General features: G+C 56.9%; 6 protein-coding genes across 6 annotated transcripts; 3 read left to right on the top strand and 3 right to left on the bottom strand.

Annotated features, from left to right (window-relative positions):
- Positions 1-26: 26 nt before the first annotated feature.
- Positions 27-1,083, top strand: B0T15DRAFT_216302 (uncharacterized protein). The gene has a single exon (XM_062862742.1). The coding sequence runs from the start codon at positions 249-251 to the stop codon at positions 825-827; it is 579 nt and encodes a 192-aa protein (XP_062721802.1). The 5' UTR covers positions 27-248; the 3' UTR covers positions 828-1,083.
- B0T15DRAFT_534092 (uncharacterized protein) lies at positions 939-2,534 on the bottom strand. Its single transcript, XM_062869413.1, has one exon. The coding sequence runs from the start codon at positions 2,268-2,270 to the stop codon at positions 1,341-1,343; it is 930 nt and encodes a 309-aa protein (XP_062721801.1). The 5' UTR covers positions 2,271-2,534; the 3' UTR covers positions 939-1,340.
- Positions 2,535-3,464: 930 nt separating this feature from the next.
- Positions 3,465-5,686, bottom strand: B0T15DRAFT_534087 (uncharacterized protein). Its single transcript, XM_062869412.1, has 4 exons — positions 5,460-5,686; positions 4,763-5,338; positions 4,588-4,706; positions 3,465-4,501 (listed from the first exon to the last, which is right to left on the bottom strand). The coding sequence occupies exons 2-4, from the start codon at positions 5,325-5,327 to the stop codon at positions 3,608-3,610; spliced, it is 1,578 nt and encodes a 525-aa protein (XP_062721800.1). The 5' UTR covers positions 5,328-5,338; positions 5,460-5,686; the 3' UTR covers positions 3,465-3,607.
- Positions 5,687-6,201, top strand: B0T15DRAFT_534085 (uncharacterized protein; the record flags this gene model as incomplete). The annotated part of the gene is made up of 2 exons (XM_062869411.1): positions 5,687-5,765; positions 5,878-6,201. Coding segments are annotated over exons 1-2 (329 nt in total), but the record flags the coding sequence as incomplete, so codon positions are not given.
- Positions 6,202-6,456: 255 nt separating this feature from the next.
- B0T15DRAFT_556691 (carbohydrate esterase family 5 protein) lies at positions 6,457-7,439 on the bottom strand (the record flags this gene model as incomplete). The annotated part of the gene is made up of 2 exons (XM_062870428.1): positions 6,457-7,162; positions 7,236-7,439. The coding sequence occupies 2 exons, from the start codon at positions 7,437-7,439 to the stop codon at positions 6,671-6,673; spliced, it is 696 nt and encodes a 231-aa protein (XP_062721798.1). The 3' UTR covers positions 6,457-6,670.
- Positions 7,440-10,276: 2,837 nt separating this feature from the next.
- Positions 10,277-13,920, top strand: B0T15DRAFT_485492 (uncharacterized protein; the record flags this gene model as incomplete). The annotated part of the gene is made up of 8 exons (XM_062866293.1): positions 10,277-10,589; positions 10,695-10,811; positions 10,872-10,928; positions 10,990-11,090; positions 11,149-11,759; positions 11,817-12,288; positions 12,541-13,372; positions 13,697-13,920. 8 exons carry the CDS (start codon positions 10,277-10,279, stop codon positions 13,918-13,920), a joined length of 2,727 nt encoding a protein of 908 aa, XP_062721797.1.
- Between the last annotated feature and the right edge of the window lie 527 nt (positions 13,921-14,447).

Below are 14,447 nucleotides of genomic sequence, written 5' to 3'. Positions count from 1 at the left end.
GATTGAACGGGAGCTTGCACCCATCAGGAACATCTGAGCTTCCCTGCGGCCATTGTTCCTGCTCCAAGGTACCTAAGGTATTCCACACTGTGCAGACTAGTACAGAGCCAAAGCATGGCCGGTTACTTACAGATAAACCTCCAGTACCTCAAACTCCCCGCCGTTGAAACAGTGACGCCACGATCCTGCCAAACCATCAATCTCTACCATACCTCCTCGGGTCCGTTCCTTTGCGAGAATCTCAAAACATGCCAACACCACAGTCGACCCCCCGGGACCAAACGCCCCCAGACCCGAGCCGCTCTTGGGTACATCCAACAGACCAGTCCCATCCCACCATCTCCGCACCATCACCACCACCAACCCCAACAGCGCAACCGCCGACACAACAACAGCAACAACAACAGCCCCAACCCCAACCCCACCGCAAACCAACCCTAGCCGACGCCGCAGCAACCATCAAACCGTCCGACTTCCTGACCTTCCACCAAGCGCCGTGCGCCCGCACGGGCCTGCTGACAGGCATCGGCGCGGGCGCCGCGGTGGGAGTGCTCCGCTGGATACAGGGCAAGCCGATCCCCAAGGCGGCCAACTGGGCGGTGGGCGCCGGGGTGCTGGCGTCGCTGGGCCAGTACGAGTACTGCCAGTTCCAGCGGTACCAGGAGCGGGCCAAGGTGCGGCGGGTGGTCGAGGTGTACGCTGCGCAGCAGGCGCGGGAGCGGAAGGAGCGGGCGGAGCAGCAGGAGGAGGAGGAGAGGAGGAGACGAAGGGAGCGGGAGGAGGAGGAGGAACGGAGGAGGAGGAGGGCGTGGTGGCGGTTTTGGTGACGGTGATATAGATTGATTGAAGGGTTGTTGTTTGACAGGAGGGGGTTGGGTAACTCGGGAGGAATACAGGGTCGAGCGCAAGCATGAAAAAGACGGGTCCGGAGACTGTGTACCTTATTTGGGGTGATTATTGCGTCCTGTATTGTACAATGCAATCTCCTGAATTGGAAACCACCGGTCAAGTGCCGCTATGGGGGCACACAAAGCTCAATTCTGAAGTCGACGCCATGTACTTATAACCCGTGAAGCCACGTCCAGGTGGTCCAAGCCCCGGATCCCAACATCCCAGAGAAATGCCAACCGCCCATAGCACACGCCAAGTCAATTATCCAACCGTCGCCAGCCAAAACGCCGCTGCCGTAAACGCCGCCCCTTAAGCGGAAACCCCTGAATAGGCCAGCAAGTTCCCAGAATACCAGAAAAGATTGAGCCACGTCAAATCATTCCCCATGGCACTATATCCCACCCCACGTAACCACCCCATCCCTTCCCAGAGCGCAATTCACAACCCAATCAGTTCCGCCCCACCTGGCTCTCCAAGAACCGGACCCTCCTCCGCTCCGCCTTCCCTTCCTTCCTCCCCGCCGCCGTCTCCATGGCCAGCGCCGACGGCACAGGACTCTCACCCCGCCCCCGCCGCCGATTGAGGCTCCTCTTCGCCCGGGCTTCCCGTTCCTCCCGCTTCCTGTACTCGGCGAGCTGCTGCCGGCGGCGCACCGTCCGCGCGTAGGCAATGGCCGGCGTCGGCTTGAACCCGATGCCGTTGATGCCCGCGCCGTCGTCGTCCGAGTCGTCCGGGTCGTAGATGGTGATCTCGTCGTCGTGCCATGTCAGCGAGGCGCGGAGCGGGTCGGTTATTGCTGGGCGCGAGGGGGAGGTTGATTTGGATTTGGACTTGGGTTTGGTCGTGGTTGATAATGGCGGAGTCCCGGCTCGTCGAGAGGCGCGCGGGCGGGTTTGGGAGCGGGGCTGGGGTGGTGGTCTGGCGTCAGCGTCCATGCCGGTGTTGGCTACCGTCTCGGATTGCTCAACTACAGCATCGTCGATGGCAATGCGGACGGAGTTGGGGGATCTCCCTCGTCGTCCCGGGCTGGATTGATCCACTGGGAGATCTGAGGGTTGGGATTCCGGGATCGAGGTTGGTGGGGGTGGATCAGGATCTTGCATCTCAACCTCTGGGAGCCTGATCCGTTTCCGCGACCCGGCTGCTACATCGTCGTCCACTGTCTTCACGGCCGCTGGGGGTCCATTGGCCCCGCTTTCGCCTCCCAGTGCGAGACCACGGAACCGGTGTGCGACCCGAGTGCGAGGGCTCGCACTACCATCCTCCTGAGATGAACTGAGATCAAAGGTGAACTGGGTGGTTGTGTCTAGCGTAGGTATCCCATCAATGAGCATCTCGCTGCGCTTCCTCTTCGGTGTAGATAGCGGAGATTGGGCCATGGCGGCGGCTGAAATGCGGCTGCGGCCGACTGCAGCGCCTGTCAGCCTGGTAAGGCTGCAGATGGACGGTGCTGGTCTGCTGGATGGTGGCTTATGCTTGGTGGCGCTCCGCCCTGGTGAGAAATGGGGCAGTATCAGATATTATGGTTCAGAAACCGGCGTAAGATGCCAGACTCGTGGCAGTCAGCTTGAAGAAGAGCGTCCAAATTACCGACCACTTCGTGGCCTTTCGCTATGACAGCCGCATGATGTGGCGGCCTTGTTGGTTGCATCGCATGCCAAGGGTAGATGCGCCAGGGACCAGCAAAGTGGCGATGGTTCTTGCAGGGGTCAGTTGCCCCACTCTCCATGTGACAGGTACAGGTACCCCGCTTGGGCACTTCGGAGTTCGGATGAGCTCTCCTTAACTTCCAGGTACGGGTAGAATCCGATGTTGGGACATTGATATGCCAGCGAGACCAGCCCGCCCAGCCACGTAGGACAGGTAGGCCGAAGCTTCGCGGATCAAGACAGTACTCGCTGTGACTCCATTGTTTCTCAATGCCTCAGGGTAACCTGATGGATGAGAAGCCGCGGCAAAGATGCCCGACTCGACGATAACCATAACCCCCTCGCCACGTCTCCCAGTCTGGCATCCACGAATTACCATAGGCACGTACCGTGTCGCGGTTGACCATGATTTTCGATCTGGGCACCTACGAACACCGGCATCGCACCGCAAGCGTAGGGCTAACTTTGCTGTCCACCTTGTGCTAGCTCTCAAAAAACCAGATGGCATGTCACCGAACGCGACTGTGATAGGTGTGGTTCATAGGTGGAATTTCGGGTGCTCCCACAGACAGGTCGAACAACCTTCTACCGTTTGAGGCGGTGTTACGCAGTGGTCAATTGCGCCCCCTGACGGTGACATGGGATTGAAGATAGATCCTTCTATTGCTTAGGCCATGCGATAGTTGAGGCATTTCGGGAGCCTGCCACACGGGCTCACTGCAAATCAGAATATAGACGTCAAAGACCGAGAAAAGAATCATTCGAGGATGCGATTCATTTGCGAAGTAACTTGATATCTGTCCATGAGTGCAACCGTGTAATCGAAAGAAACCGTGCCGGTCCGACTAGGACGGCAAGAGGTAGCTTGGGTTGGAGCTAGCATTGTTGAGTGTGGACGGGCCATGTGACTTTTAGAATCGAGGTGAGGTTCAAAGGCGCATGGCAGTATATTAGAGATCCATCTATGATCATATCACATACGAGGTAGCTAGTAATCATCACACCTAGTCTACCTGATCATACACGAGCCCTAAAGGCTACGTCTTACCACCGGCAACTTGCCCATCCTACTGCTCTCCCCAAGCCTTCACCCGGACAGGCAACCTCTCCCACTTCCACCGTCTAGCCGCCTCGACCGCCCGATAATACTCGACCTCATTCCGCACCCGCTGCATAACCTTTTCAAACCAATACTCCCCCTCCTCCTCCTCCCCCTCCCCCCTTTGCTCTTTATCTCCATCCTCCATCTCCTCCAAAACATCCACAATCGCCTCGCAATCCCAGCACAAACACACCTCGTACTCCCCGCCCACCCGGACGCGCCACACCTCCCTGGTCCTCTCCCGCCCGCCTCGCAACGTGCCCTGACCGACGGTATCGTCATGGTTAATGAACCTACCCACCCGCCGCAGCATATCCCTCTCATACTTCCCCGCACTCAGCTGGTGCGTGTGCCAGACGAGGTCGATGTCCAGCGTCGGCACGAGCATCTCGCCCCGGTAGAGCGCAAACAGGGCCAGGAAGCGGTCGTACCGCGCCACGGCCCGCCGGAGCGTGCCCGCCAGCGAGGGCGCGCGGAGCCAGAGGAAGCGGTGCATCTTGTCGACGAAGGCGGCCTGCCGCTGGACGTTGTCTGCGAGCGGGGCCTGGCGCTGGTGGTGCACCCGGGAGGTGTGCAGCAAGCTGAGGAAGGCGGCGGACTCTTGTGCGTCGTTGGATGGGTCCGAGGGGGGTGGTGGTGGTGGTGGTGCGGTGTTGTTGTTGTTGTTGCTCGGGCGGAAGGGGATGCCGTGCGTCCCGAAGCGGGTGGTTGCGGCTAGGATGGGGTGGTTGGTTGGTTTGGTGGAGGTCAAGGTCAGGAAGGCGAATAGATCCGGGGAGAGGCTGAGCGTCGTGCTGAACCAAGCAGCGGAGGGCGCGGGGAGCGTGAAGGTGAGGTGTCTGGTGTCGATTGCGTCGTGCTAACGGACCGGAGGCTCCGTGTTAATGTATTGTTACTGCAGGTTAGGACGGGGGTAAGGGGGAATGCGGAAGATACGGTACATACGATCTCCTTCCAAGGGAAAGGGATTTGGCGCAGGCGAGACAGATCTCGTCCGGGTCCGTTGCAGTAACTCTCAAAAGCTTTGGGGTTGAGTAAAAAGGCGTGCCACACCATAAGGATATCTGACTCGACCATTAGCACCTCAGTTTGCCACTAGAAGGGCATCACTCGGGCTTACCCAGAGGAGGGAGGTAGGGTAGCTGCACTGCTTCTTCCTTTTCTCCAACGAGTGTGGCAGCGGCTTTTTCCGCCCAAATCTCGAACCGTGCAACTGCGAGCGTCAAGAAGTAAGGCCACTTCTTCCTTCTCTTCTCGTCCCACATTGGGTCCTTGAGCTTGACTGGTTGTCGTATGGGCTTGCCGTACACGCGCTGATAGACGGTACGGTGAGACTGTTTGATTCCAAACGTGGTCTCGAGCGCCGTGCTATGGAGGATGTCGGAGCGGAGCTTGAAGAAGACCTCGAGCAGCTCCAGGTGTACGGCGCACTGGGCAACCGACGGCAGGACGACCGCGTCTGGGGATCCGCTCACCGAGGAAGAAGACAGCGAGGTGAAGAGATGCGGTGCCGGGACCACCAGCTCTTCGTCCTTAGTCTCTGCTTTGCGATATACAGTGCGGCCTGCGTGGAAACTCCAGGGGTCGTTGAGGTCGAGCCGCCGGCAAATCGAGTCAATATGCCAGGCGTCGCCCTTGCCGTGCTCATGGAGTGCCTTGAGATGCGGCGCGTCGAGAAGCGCCATGATTAAGATACCTACTGAGAGGAGCTATTAGTGGTGGCTTTGAATTTTGCCTCTGAAGCGCGGTCCTGAAATCGCGATTTGCCAATCCCAATAGCATGATAAGCTCACAGGGCTATGGGAATGTTGTCTCACCTGTCTCTTTCAACTTTGGAGGTTAACCTGAGCGGTTCAACCCCGGGCCGACGGAAATAAGGGAAAGCGCCCAACCTAATCGAGAGATTCGAGACGCTAATAAAAGGCAAAAGACCCCGGCCCGGTGCCGCTAAATACCTGAACCTTTAAGCTGAAGACATCATCCAAGGCAGCTATGGATCGCCGGTATAGGTGGTCCAGATCATGGTTCGTGACAACAGCCCCAAGCAGCACTGCCCTCACCTAGCCGACTCCGCGCAGGAGGAGGTCACCCCATTTATTGATGCACAGCCACACCACAATTCGGTAAGCTCATCATGTTACTAGGTACCCATCCACCCCGCATAAGCTAGCGCTTCACCGTTCCCTTTAGGCTTCGGTAAATGTATAATCTTTTAACCTAATGGGTTGGCCATAGGGCTCTACTGCTCACTTGTAGCGCCATTACTGCATGGGCAGCGGAGAACTCTGAATGTGGGATAGAGTGTAGACTGACGAGACGGCCGTCGATGGTACCCAAGCGACTGCGGAGAGAGCAACTCACCTACCACTTAAGGTACGGGAGAGCTCGACTGGTACTGTACAACACCTCATCGTCGACTTTTATGGGAGGTCCTATAGGAGGTTCTACATCATTGGCTTCATCTGCTATGATCGATATCCCGACTACTATGTCAACGTATGTGGCAGCGGGGACATGGAGCTGTGACTGGCCTTCTTTTAACTAACCTACCTACCTCACATTTATATCAGTCCGCTTCATAATATCGCCTTCGCCGTAGCTCTGACGTGAGACCATCAGAGCGTTGAACTACGCACCCGGACGCCCTCGGTTTCGACGTCCTCTTGAGGTTCCCCTGCAAATGGGTAACAGAACGAGCGCAAGACCAAGGACACACTTTTGCGCCGAGCTTCCTCTTTATTCGGTTCTATAAAGCTAGGTACCTATATTCAAGTCTTGACTACGACACTCTCATCGTCAGCCCTGCTAGTGAAAGGTGGACATTGCAGAACTTGATTACTTGATTGCTCATTCAAGGCATATTCGCTGAACATGAGGCGTATCTTATACCTTAATCATAAAAACATCGCGTCGTGTATGTACATTCCCCAATTACTTCCCTTGTTCCCAGCATCGCACCACCCCATGGTACAGTACTTGCCTGGCCCGTGGTCCCTAACTTCCCCTGATTCCCTGGACCTCACAAAACTTAAGCGCTGCCCTCAATCTTCTGGATCAACCAGCGCGGCGCATCGGTCGACGAGGCCGGGCCGTAGCCAAAGTGCGCCGCCGTGACGACCAGGCTGCCGGTGCACACCAGATCGCCATCGTTGCAGTAGATCTTGGTCTTGTCGGTGGGGAAGTTGGGGATCTGGCCGCGGTTCTGCATGTTCTTGGTGTAGCCGAAGAGCACGACGCCCTTGAGCTGGTCCTTGAGCGCCTGCGGCAGCTTGCCGACCGAGTTGGACATGACGGCCGTGCCCTGGCTGTAGCCGCCGGCGACGACGGCCGCCTGCGGGCACTTCTGGTTCGCCATGGTGAACATGCGCGTCGCCTCGTCGATGGCCCCCTGCGTCGTGCCCGCCGGCAGCGCGTTGTCCTCGAGCCCGGCGTCGTACGGCCCGCCCACGCCCTGCACCCACAGCGAGGTGCCGTACTTTTGCGCCAGGCCGTTGGCTACGTTCGGGCCGACGCTTGCGCCCTGTTGCATAACCTATGTTAGTAGCTGGGACATGTATGATGCACATACGATGAAGGAGGTCTGGGTAGCTTACCATGTTGCCGGTCTCGGTCGAGGCACGGGCAAAGATGAAGATCACCTTGGGGCAGCTGGCCGAGCTGCCGCTCACGAGGTCATTGCGCGTGGTGGAGAAGCCCCCGTAGTACTGGCGGGCCTCGAGCTGAGCCTCGTCGGCGGCGGCGCTGGTAGGGGCGGCGGCGACGAGGCCGATAGACGCGAGGACCGCGAGGAACTTCATGGTCGTGAACTGGTAGCTGTTGGCTGTCTCACTGGCACGGTATAATAAGCGAGCGAGATAGCGACGAGTGAGCTACGAACGAGTGAGATACCTTGCGCTGGTGACTGCTTAGAATGTGAGTGATAACCTGGGATGTAGACCTTATATATACATAACCAAGTACACATAGTCCTGGCCCTTCGAAACATTGGTCGTGGGTTGTGCACTCCACGCTTGTTTATGTTCGACAACGCAGTCGTTTCACCACATCCGCCCCTTTCCCTAAGCAGGAAGCCAGCCGCGGTCGGGCCCGTTAATCGCGGAGGCTCGGCGGGCCAAGGGCTTCACCCTTCCCCGGGGCCAAGTGCCGGCGCTAGCGCAAGCATTCCCGATTCAGGCTTGGTGATTTCTCGGAGTTCCGGAGCCGTCATCCGCATTCATCCCAACCCGCGGGTGAACTGCATATGCAGAAACTGGGCCGGAGCGACTGTTCCTGGCACTTCCTAGCTTTGTTGATGCCGATCGCGTGCTCTACAAGTCCCGGACCTACCATTTTCCAGCACGTGTCAACGGTGTCGTGCTGGGAGAGTATCAAGCAAACCATGAGTCATCTGAATCTTCATCTGGGGAACCCCAGCGGATCTGATCCACAATGCGCCGATCTCAATACAACATCCAGCCCGGGCACCCGGGACGGATGTATACTACAATACAATATAGGGCTTATTAGCAGTGCTGGATAGGGCTACATTCTGCTGCGCGCTGCGCGGAAGTCAGTGGGGGAAATAAACTTGAGCCTTTCACTCCGCAAAGCTTAACGTTGAACCGACCGAGGTTTCGCTGGCCGCTGATCGGCACACTTATCGCAAGAAGCCGGACTGGACGGAACCCCCGAGTTCGGCTTCCACGGCCGCGGTTTTCAGGAAAGGAAGGCGCACTTACAACAAGCGCCTGTCAAACCTTGATGGTCACAACAATGACCTCGCCGGTTACCGAAGTCTCGAACCTTCGAGCAACAACTATGATGTGCTCCGGCGCTGGAGATACTTCCCAAATTAATAAGTCCGGTTCAAATGCATGTCGACTTGTTGGCATTGTTCACATCACCAGCGAACACTAGTGTACCTCGGTCCTCGGAATACCTTCCAGTTTGTACTGTATCTCCACTTATCCTTGTAGCAGCCTGCTAGGTACAAGTACTCTGCCTCGTCGGAGGGGTTATTGCCAGAGCTTGTTGCTTGCCGCCGCCGCCGTTCTTGGTTACCATGAAAGACGGGTTTCCCTGGACACTGACAGAGTGTGGAATAGAGTTTCTACCTGCAAAAATGAGACTGCCGGAGGGAATTCCTTTGCTTTGGCCAATGATAACATTGAGCGGTATCGGACGTGACAGTAGTATCTGCTTCAACTTGATGAGTACATACCTATGGAGTGATGACAAGCGGATAGTCAGTTCTGACGGCAATATCATTGCGGCTCTCGCCAACGTCCGTGCATCACATTCAACTCACTTTGAAAAGATATTAGCTGCTCCTAGTTGTGTTCCCCAAAACACTCATTTCCGTTGTTGGAGCGGTGCTAATCAGATTGGCTTCAACATCTTCTATTAAATTCACGATACGTACGATCGGTCTTGTCCCTGGGGTTGCAGGCGCTGAGTCCCAACGGTTCTGGATCGAGGCTCTCTTTTGGAAGCGCTGAGTTGCGCAATATCGATTATAGGTACCTATCCTACGGTGCTGACTACGCCCTGAATTTCTGCCTGTCCTTTACGTCCACTTATATTGTTCTCAGGGTTAGTGCAACGATTTCTCTTCCAGTTCCCGCAGTCTGCTATCTGATCAATCCGGATTTCTGGGTAGGTAGGTCCATACGCACTACCGAACACCCCATGAGGAATCGGTTGTTTGCGAATAACATTACTACTTAGCGATCCCGAGATACCAGCCAGGTCCCTCGCTCCGATTGCTTCCAACACTTGGCGGAGTGTCAATGGGCATGCTCCGAACGCTTTACATCAACCGATGATGCAAAGATCCTATCTTGCCGAGCTTATTAGCTTTGTTGGACAACAGAGAGTATTGGAAAAGACGACGAAGAACGCCCAGGTGGCCAGGAGCCCAGGACAAGACGAAGTGTCTTCCCTGCAGGCGGTAGTGCAAAAAGCCGTTGTCGGAGAGGGAGGGGATTGTGGTGCTGGCTTGACCCGCACACGAAGAGGGTGTACCTAGAAACATTGAATCGTACCTTACCTTATTATGGATCCGAATCCCGAAATCCGATAGATATGCTGTTTGGTGGGTCTCGGCAGGCGGAGTTCCATTGTTTCAACTTCTGGGTCTCTCTGGGCGCCTACAGGCTACAACCTCCTCGTGTTAGTAGACGTAGTGAGTATCGCGATATCTGTCCCCACTATTGGAAACCTTGAACCTCCTGGCCTGGAGGCTTGTCCCAACAACATACCAGCTGATAAATCTTGTTTCTGGAGCATGATAGAGGTCGGTACTGACCTTGGGTATATTTGAGTGCCAAGAGCGGACTTCGGAGCTGCGGGGAGGCTGTGCTTCGCACTAAGGCAACGTCGGTCACAGATCGTTCGACCGAAGGCAGCAAGGCGCAGCTGAGAAGTTCCAAACTGCCTATCCATCGTATGTACAAGCCGTTTGTTTGAAGGACCATGCCTCGCCATTAAGACATCGTTGCCGAGCGGCTCTTAATTACAAGTCCACCTGGCTCGTTGTCTATCACGCTGCATTCAAGCAGTTCTTGGGGAAGACAGCAATTGCAAGTTGCAATCCATGGTGCATGCCTGAAGAACAGACTTGCGGGCCAAGAGCTACTATCACTCTCCATCCACCATGTCCCGTCTCAGAGCCATCACCGACGTGCTACGGATCAGCGCATTGTCCCAGTCGAGCATCACCCCCGGACCGGACACGCCTTGGTCGCCACTCGGCAGCGGAAAGGACACGCTCCGAACGGAGTTGGAGAAGCTCTACTGGGAAGGAGTCCGTGCCGAACTCGAGAACATCATCCGCACACTCAAGGCGTGGCAGCAGCCCGAATTCAGCGTCGTTGCATGCCCCGACGAGAAGGACGACCTCGTTCATGGGTTCGACACGTTCATTGACCAAGTGAGCGAGAAAACGCGCGACTTTGCAATCCGTTACGGTATGGTTCCCGGGATGCGAGCTCTTTGTCGGGACTCGGCAGTCCAATGAATGTGAGCATATTATTATTAGCAGGACATGCTGACACGTTTCGCTCTGAGCAAAGCCAAAACTCCGAAACGAGGGGAGACGTATGAAAGAGCCTTGGAGCAAGCGGTCAGGGACCGAAGGGCCGAGTATGTGAGCGCCAAGTTGAAGGCTTCCGTGAGAGGGGGGATTGATTGTAAGCACCGAGCTCTGAGGCCGTGATAGACGGATGAACTTGCTCGCTGACCGAGACCAGCGCTTCCCAAACTCGAAGGATGGGAACAGCGGGCGTGGGCGTTGCTTCAAGCTTCTGGTGCGTGGAGTCCCTCACACTTTTTATTAAGCCGCCAATGGCTAATGCACCCACCGCAAAGGGCTTCTTGATATCGAAAAGGTGATGGAACACCGGCCTCCGGTTGAAAAACTGGGGACAGACAAGCGGCCGTCCATTCCTCAACGTACGTTCGGAAGCTCCGTCAGAGACAACCATCTCACATGACACAGTGGCCCCTATTGAGCTTCAAAAGCTCCAGAACCCGGAGCTGCGGCCTCTTCATTGTGAAAGGCCAGACTGCGGGAAGATGATCACGGGAAGCATGTTCACGTCCCACGGCTCGCAAGACCCAAGGGTGGTCTGTGAGGACTGCTACTGGCAGCACTACTACGGCAGCGACTCTTACACCAAGACGTACAAGCACTGCGTCTTGCAAGCGTCAATCACTGCCGAAAAGAGCAGAGAGCTGTGCAGCTGCAATGCCGTTCCTCATCATGACGCCTCCGGCAAGCCCGTCAGCCTATTTCGCGTTGAGACGGAGGCGAAGCACCTCAACAACTGTCGCCTCCTGAAATTGGCCGAGCTCGTCCCGCGGGCCAAGTACAACGGGCTGCTTCAGACGGTGGATATCAAGGAGACCAAGGCGGTGGGCATATTCTCCCAGGAGACTCCGGCGGTACGAAACGGTTCCGTCTCCGAGACGACGCGGAAGAAGGCGTGGATCCCGAACCTCGACGGCTCGGCCACGGACGCCGAGGCTGATACGAACATTCCGTTGTTCCTCAGAAAGTTTGCGAGGAAGAATCCGTTCGGGGATGTCCACATGGCGCTGAGGGTTGGACCGCTGCTCATCGAGAATGGAGTTGCACAGTGAGCTTTCCGCTGCCGAAGGTGTCAAAAGTTGGGCCGGGTCTGACAGACCATCAGCACTAAAGCGGGCGCATTGGTGACTATCCGAGATATGCCCGTCTTCCACGAGCGATTTACCTTGTCTAGCCCCCGCGACAGGGCCCTCGCCGTAGCCGGGTCCTCGGACCGGACGTTGTGGCAGCAGAAGCGGAAGGCTGCGCTGCCCAAGCGGTACAAGGCCGTCATGAAGCAGGTCGTCGGCGCACCCTTCACGGGACTCCTTCGACACGAAAAGGAGGTTGAGATCGTCCGTGATCTTCTGGCAGCGAGCAAGCTGCCTTTCGAAGAGAAAGATGCTATCCTCGACTCGGTGCTCGAAGGTCTCGGCCAGCAGTTGAAAGAGCTGATGCAAGGTCGGCTTGATGTTTACCTCGACAGCATCGCCTCCCGCCTCGCCGACCCCCAAACACCGCTCACCTGGAGCGCAACAAAGAACAACTGTCAAGCATTCTGTGCCTCTCTCGTCGACCTGAACCTCTTCGAGCCGCTCGTCAGCAAATCCTTCCCCTCCGCCAACAACAACAACAACAACAACAACAACAACAACAACAACAACAACAACAACAACAACAACAACAACAACAACAACAACAACAACAACAACAACAACAACAACAACAACAACAACAACAACAACAACAACAACAACAACAACAACAACAACAACAACAACAACAACAACAACAACAACAACTCTTCCCCGACATCCGAACCACTCTACCTCATCAGCTTCGTTACCCAGTCCAGGGCAGGGGGTCCAGGATCAAGCAGCTACGTCCAACCCAAAGTCCGCCACAAATTCGACGTTCCCCCGGGCATCACCGACGAGTACGTGCAGCGCTTCCACTTCGGCGTGGGCCAGGACGCGGCCGACATCCTCGACACGTGCCACGAGTACTGGCACGACTGGGGCGCCTTCGCCGGCGGGCCGCCCTACCCGCGCTACCAGACCCTCTTCCCCTGGGACTGCACCGAGGCGTTTGGGCGGTATCCGACCCGTTGCGGCGGCAGCAGCAGCAGCAGCAGCAGCAGCAGCAAAGGAGAGGGAGGGGGAGTGGGGGGATGCAACCTGGCCAAACACGTCTGGGCTTTCCCCTTTGACTCTTTCTCCTTCGTCTCGCACCACCTCACCCGCGATAGGTATCTCTATCCTCCCCCTCCTCCCCCTCCTTCCTCTTCAACCTCCACTTCCGACCCTGTTAAAAAACAGTGGACGATGACGATGATGATGGAAACGCGCCTCCAACTCCTCCGCGCCTCGACCGCACTCGCCCGCGGCGCAGCCGCCATGTCCCGCACACCAGCCTTCCACGCCGCCACCGCCTGGCTGCACAACTCCTCCTCTCACCTACTGCTGCAGCCATACCTGGCCGTGGCGAGGGCCGCCAAGACGGGCGGCATCCACCGCGCGCAGCCGTTCAGCCACTACTTTGAGGCCGGCCGCGGGGGGCGCTACTTCCTTGCCGAGTGGGCGCTGTTGTGGGGCGGCAGCAGGGAGGAGCAGGTGAGGAGGTATGAGGCGCTGAGGGAGGAGAGGATGCGCATGGTGGATGTGGATGTGGATGAGAAGTGGGGTGTGGGTGTGGGTGTGGGTATGGGTATGTCTGGGAATGGGAAGGGGCGGTTTTATACCGGGGATGGCAGTACTACTACTACAAAGAAGGAGAGGAAGAAGAGTGAAAAGAAGAAGGAAGCGGGAGATAGTAGTGGAGGTCGCTCCCCGTGGATGCTGTTCGCCGGCTTCGAGGGGCCCGCGGATAGCAGTGTTCTTGACAGGCGGAGAGGGGCCGGCGGGAACCAGAGCCAGGCCCAGTTGTGGAATGTTGCGCTGATGACGATGCTGGACTGGAATGCCGATTGTGGCTTTACGGCCGGGGACCTGGTGGGTGGTGGTCAAGGAGGGGACGCCGGGGGAGGAGGCTGTGCGGTTGTGAATTGTGGCTCCAACTGTGGCAGCTGTAGCGGCTCGGCTGCCGCCTGCGTCGGGGGTTGTGCGAGCGGGGATGGAGGAGGTGGAAGTGCCTGCGGTGGAGGGGGAGGTGATAGCGGCGGCGGCGGTAGTGGCAGTGGTGGTGGTGGTGGTGGTTGCGGAGGTGGAGGTGGGTGCGGTGGGGGTAGTTAAGTTGGAGGTTGGACGTAAGGTGGTACTCGGTTTCCAATTTCAAGGTCTCCTTTATTACTACTAGTAGCATCTGCCCGACCGTTGACGTTGTGTTGCCACACTCAGCGGTGGCCAACAACCCTCCCGTCCAAGGTAGCACGAGCAGACGAGTTCAATGGGCTATTGCACCGCAGGCGGACTCTGCTATTTGCGTTTGAAAGCACCGATACCTTTACTGGAATTGATTCCACTAGTATTCGGCCGTAAGTGGAAAAACCTGACCACCGATGTCCATCCCACATGCCCTTGCGACCTTGCGTAACTCGTATCGATAGAGTTCCAAAACGGTTGAACAGGCCTGTCCATCTATTACCAGCGTAGCGCCGCCGGGCCCAAACCGCAGCAATAGATCGCCTCTTCGCCTTTGCCGTCTGAAGTCTGGGCAATAATAAATAAGCAATACGGTGCGGGGTCCAGCGTCCAAGACGCGGGATCGTCCGCATCGGCACGGCAAGTGCATGGTCCGGATTGGTCGATGGAGGGTTAGA

Source organism: Chaetomium strumarium (assembly GCF_033439665.1).
Source record: "Chaetomium strumarium strain CBS 333.67 chromosome Unknown B0T15scaffold_4, whole genome shotgun sequence".
NCBI lineage: Eukaryota > Fungi > Ascomycota > Sordariomycetes > Sordariales > Chaetomiaceae > Chaetomium > Chaetomium strumarium.
This window is presented reverse-complemented; position numbering and strand designations above follow the sequence as displayed.

Coding starts and splice junctions, on each gene's coding strand:
- B0T15DRAFT_216302 (XM_062862742.1), top strand. CDS start 249: ATGCCAACACCACAGTCGACCCCCCGGGACCAAACGCCCCCAGACCCG.
- B0T15DRAFT_534092 (XM_062869413.1), bottom strand. CDS start 2,270: ATGGCCCAATCTCCGCTATCTACACCGAAGAGGAAGCGCAGCGAGATG.
- B0T15DRAFT_534087 (XM_062869412.1), bottom strand. CDS start 5,327: ATGGCGCTTCTCGACGCGCCGCATCTCAAGGCACTCCATGAGCACGGC. Junction 4,707..4,762: donor ACCCTACCTCCCTCCTCTGG/GTAAGCCCGAGT, acceptor TGGTCGAGTCAG/ATATCCTTATGGTGTGGCAC. Junction 4,502..4,587: donor CTTTCCCTTGGAAGGAGATC/GTATGTACCGTA, acceptor CCGGTCCGTTAG/CACGACGCAATCGACACCAG.